At 62.5% G+C, this 3,629-nt stretch overlaps 1 protein-coding gene across 1 annotated transcript; it reads right to left on the bottom strand.

Moving 5' to 3' along the window:
- Positions 1-1,032: 1,032 nt before the first annotated feature.
- On the bottom strand, positions 1,033-3,234 carry LMXM_05_0390 (putative protein kinase; the record flags this gene model as incomplete). Its single annotated transcript, XM_003871880.1, has 1 exon — positions 1,033-3,234. One exon carries the CDS (start codon positions 3,232-3,234, stop codon positions 1,033-1,035), a length of 2,202 nt encoding a protein of 733 aa, XP_003871929.1.
- Positions 3,235-3,629: the final 395 nt, after the last annotated feature.

Genomic DNA, 3,629 nt, shown 5'->3' with positions numbered 1-3,629 from the left:
TTACCACGGGAAGACATCATCATCATCACCATCAGCGGCGGTGGCGGCATCACGGCAGCCGCACGTCCACCATTGCGTTCCCTTTCTGCTCTCCCCTTCGCTATCTCCTCCCCCCTCTCCCCCTCTCGCGCGCACAGGCCCGCAAAGACGGGCCCGGCAGCGTTCCCAGCGAGTCCCTTCCGTTACTTCGTGCCCCCCCCGTCGGGAAAACAAAAACCGTGTCAGGGGCGCGTAGGCGCCGCGCGAGTACACGGGCGGGAGGAGGGCCGGTGATGGTGATGTGGGGAGAGAGAGGTGGGGTGGGGGGGGGGTGGCACACACACACAGAGTACGCACGCGACCAGACCGACAACGAGCCAACCGGAAAAAGGAAAGATGACAGGCGATCCTCTCACGTGTGAGGCGGCGTGCGAGCAACGGTGGATCTGAGAAGCGGACGAGCACAGGGAAGGAAAACGGGGAGGTGTTGGTGGTGTTGGTGCGACCGTGATGGTGGCTGCACTGTGGAAGCGGTGACGGGGAGGAGACATAGCGAGAAGGCGGAAGTTATAACGAAACGGGCGAATAGAGATCGCGCGCGTGTGTGTGTGTGTGGGGAGGGGAGGGGAGGGGGATGCGCTCGCGTGTGGTGTGGTGTGGTGTGGTGTGGACTTAACGAAATAATAATACCGAGCGCCACGAGACGAAAGAGCGACGCAGCGGACAAGGGAGGGGCGCGGCGGGGCGCAAACTTCGGGAAAGAAAAGGGGTGTCGACTGGAGAACCGAAAACAAAGCACAGAAGAGAGAGAGAGGGGAGGAACACGCTACAAAGCACAAGCAGCAACCAGCCAGCCGGGCGGCCAACGAACCAGCCAACGAGCCGGTCAACAACACAAAAGCAGGCGAGAGAAAAGCGCAACGAAATAGGGAAGCAACCACAGCGGAAAGGCAACGGTTTGCCAGGTGGAGTGGGTGGTCTGTGAGGGAGAAGGAGAGGGTAAGCGGGGGTGGGGTGGAAGGGGTTCGGGTAGATGATGATAGTGCGCACCCCTCACTTGCGCCTGCTGTCCTCGAGCGGTGAAGTGACTCCCTCGGTCACCTTGGCCAAGAACGGGTGACTCAGCATCTCTGCGGCTGTCGGGCGCAGCTTCGGGTTGCGCTCAAAACACTTCTGCAGGAGATTCATCAGCTCCGGGTCGATGTCGGGCGGTATCTCCGTCGGCAGCCCTGTTGAGTTCGCGATCTTGTACACGGCGGCCCACATCGAGTTGCACTCCGGCCACGGCGGCTTGCCTGTCAACATCTCGACGATCGTGCAGCCAATGGACCAGATGTCGCTCTTTACACCGTAGCCGCCAGCCTCGCACTTGATCACCTCCGGGGCCATCCAGTACGGCGTGCCGACCATCGTCGAGCAACCGTGCGTGGCGCTGCAGACATCGTCGATCGCCTTGCTACAGCCGAAGTCCGCCAGCTTCACGACGCCGTCGACGGAGACGAGCACGTTGTCGCCCTTGATGTCGCGGTGCACGATGCCGCACTCATGCAGGTATTTCACGCCGCACACCATCTGGTATACCCACTGCCGCAGCGTCTCCAGCGGAATGCTCTTGAACTTGGCCACGAAGCTCGTGAGCGTGCCCCCGCTGACGTACTCCATGAAGATGTTCAACGTGTTCTTCACCTTGTCCTCGAGACTACCGTAGTACTGGACGCAGTTTGGGTGCCGCAGCCGCCTCATCAGCGCAATCTCGTTGCGTAACTTCTCCATCTCCTCCTCACTCTCCACAATGCCAAGCTCGATCACCTTGCAGCACACCGTGCGGCCGTTGCGCAGGAGGGCCGTGTACACGGCACCGAAGCTACCCTTGCCGATCGTCTTGAGCGGCGTCCAGCCTTCGAGGTCGCTGTCGTCCAGCAGCATCTGCGGTGCCACCAGAGAGCGCAAGAACGGCGACGATGCATCCTCGATAGTCCAACCGCCGAGGACGCTGAAGTCTTGGTAGTTCGAGGAGCTGCTCTTGCGCAACGAGCTCCTGAGGCTCCTCATGGCTGTTGGCGACGCGTTTATCGAGAAGGACGGGGCGTGCACCTGATCTGCAATGCGGCGCAGCTTCTCAGCGTCCAGAGGGGCGAGTACGGCGGCCGCCGTCGATTCGGAGAGACCAATGCTTCCCCGATTGCCGCCAGCGCCGCCGTCACCTGCTCCTTCCTCGCTTGCGCCATCGGCGTCGCTACTGTCCGGTGTGAGGACGGTTGCCTTGTGGCGCGTCGATTGGCTGTCCACGTGCTCGCCGTCGACAAAGAGCCCAGCAACCCAATCGCCGTTGGCGAGCCACTCACACCCGTCGCCGTGCTTGACGCCGTCCTTGAACATGCCGATGTAGCGCGCACCGTCGGCCCAGAGATAGGTGCCGCGGCCGTTCGGTTTGCCGCGGGCGAACTCGCCCTCGTAGACGTCGCCGTCAGAGTTCGTCTGCACGCCACGGCCCTCTTTTTCATTCCGGTTGAACTCGCCTTCGTACGTGACGTGCGCGGCGGGCTCGACAAGCTTGCCAGAGCCGTGCCGCATGCCTGCCAGCCACTCGCCCTCGTACACGTTGCCGCCGGCGTACAACATGCGCCCGTAACCTTGCCGCATGTCGTCTGCCCACTCACCCGTGTACAGCCCCGTGGCGTCCTTCATCTCGCCATGACCCTCCATGCGACCTCTCACGTAGTCGCCCTGGTAGTAGTCGCCGTCCGCCCACGTGTAGGTGCCCTTACCATGCATCATGCCGTTCAGCCACTCGCCTTCGTACATGTCACCGCTGTGCCACGTCGCCTTGCCGTAGCCCGTCATCTCGCCGTTCTCGTCGATCGTGCCGACGTAGTAGCCCTCGTCGAAGTCGATCTGCCCCACACCGGGCAGGAGATGCACACCACAGTACTCGAGCGGCTCGTTGACCGTCGCGTGCTGTGCGCCGTCGCCCTCATCGTCCACGTCTGTGCTGTGCGACAGCAGCGAGGGATGCGATGGCTGCTTATGGGCCTGCGCTGGAGGGTAGCCGTCGGCCGTGATTGCCCCGCTGCTGTAGCGCAGCGCCTCCGCGAACGAGGGGCTATTCCAGCTCGCCTGCCTACTGCCCCCGGCTGTCGCTGCTGCTCCGATACTGTGACCGCTGCTGCCGCCGCCGTGTGATGATGGCGCCGCCGCCGTAGCAGCAGCGACAGCAGAGGGGCTCTTGTTGTTCAAAGTGCTGCTCAGGCTCATGGGGATGGGGGCCGTCGCTTGATGCAAATTTGACTCGCGCTGCTGATCACTCGACGGCTGCTCCGTGTACGACGACGGCGCCTGTGGCGGTGTGGTATCAGCAGTCGAGATGCTGATGCTGTGTGGCACCACCGCGGTCGTCCCGCTGCCGCTGTAGTAAGAGCGGGAAGACATTGGGAGTCTCTTGGCGGGTGTGGGCGCGTGGTGCTCGCTGTAAAACGGTTGCTTCTGCTTGCAGCAGCCACAACGACGGTTGACGGGGTGGTGGTGGTGGTGGGGTTCGAGCAAGGGCGAGGCGGATCGTCGATATTCTCTTTTTTTTTTCAAAATCGCCGCACGGTGCACGACGCAGCGCAGAGCGGAGGAGGAGGGAGAACGAGAACAGGCCAAGGCAA

The sequence above is a fragment of the Leishmania mexicana genome, chromosome 5, assembly GCF_000234665.1.
Source record: "Leishmania mexicana MHOM/GT/2001/U1103 complete genome, chromosome 5".
Classification (NCBI taxonomy): Eukaryota; Euglenozoa; class Kinetoplastea; order Trypanosomatida; family Trypanosomatidae; genus Leishmania; species Leishmania mexicana.
Note: the sequence above shows the minus strand (reverse complement) of the source record. Positions and strands in the feature narration are given on the sequence as shown.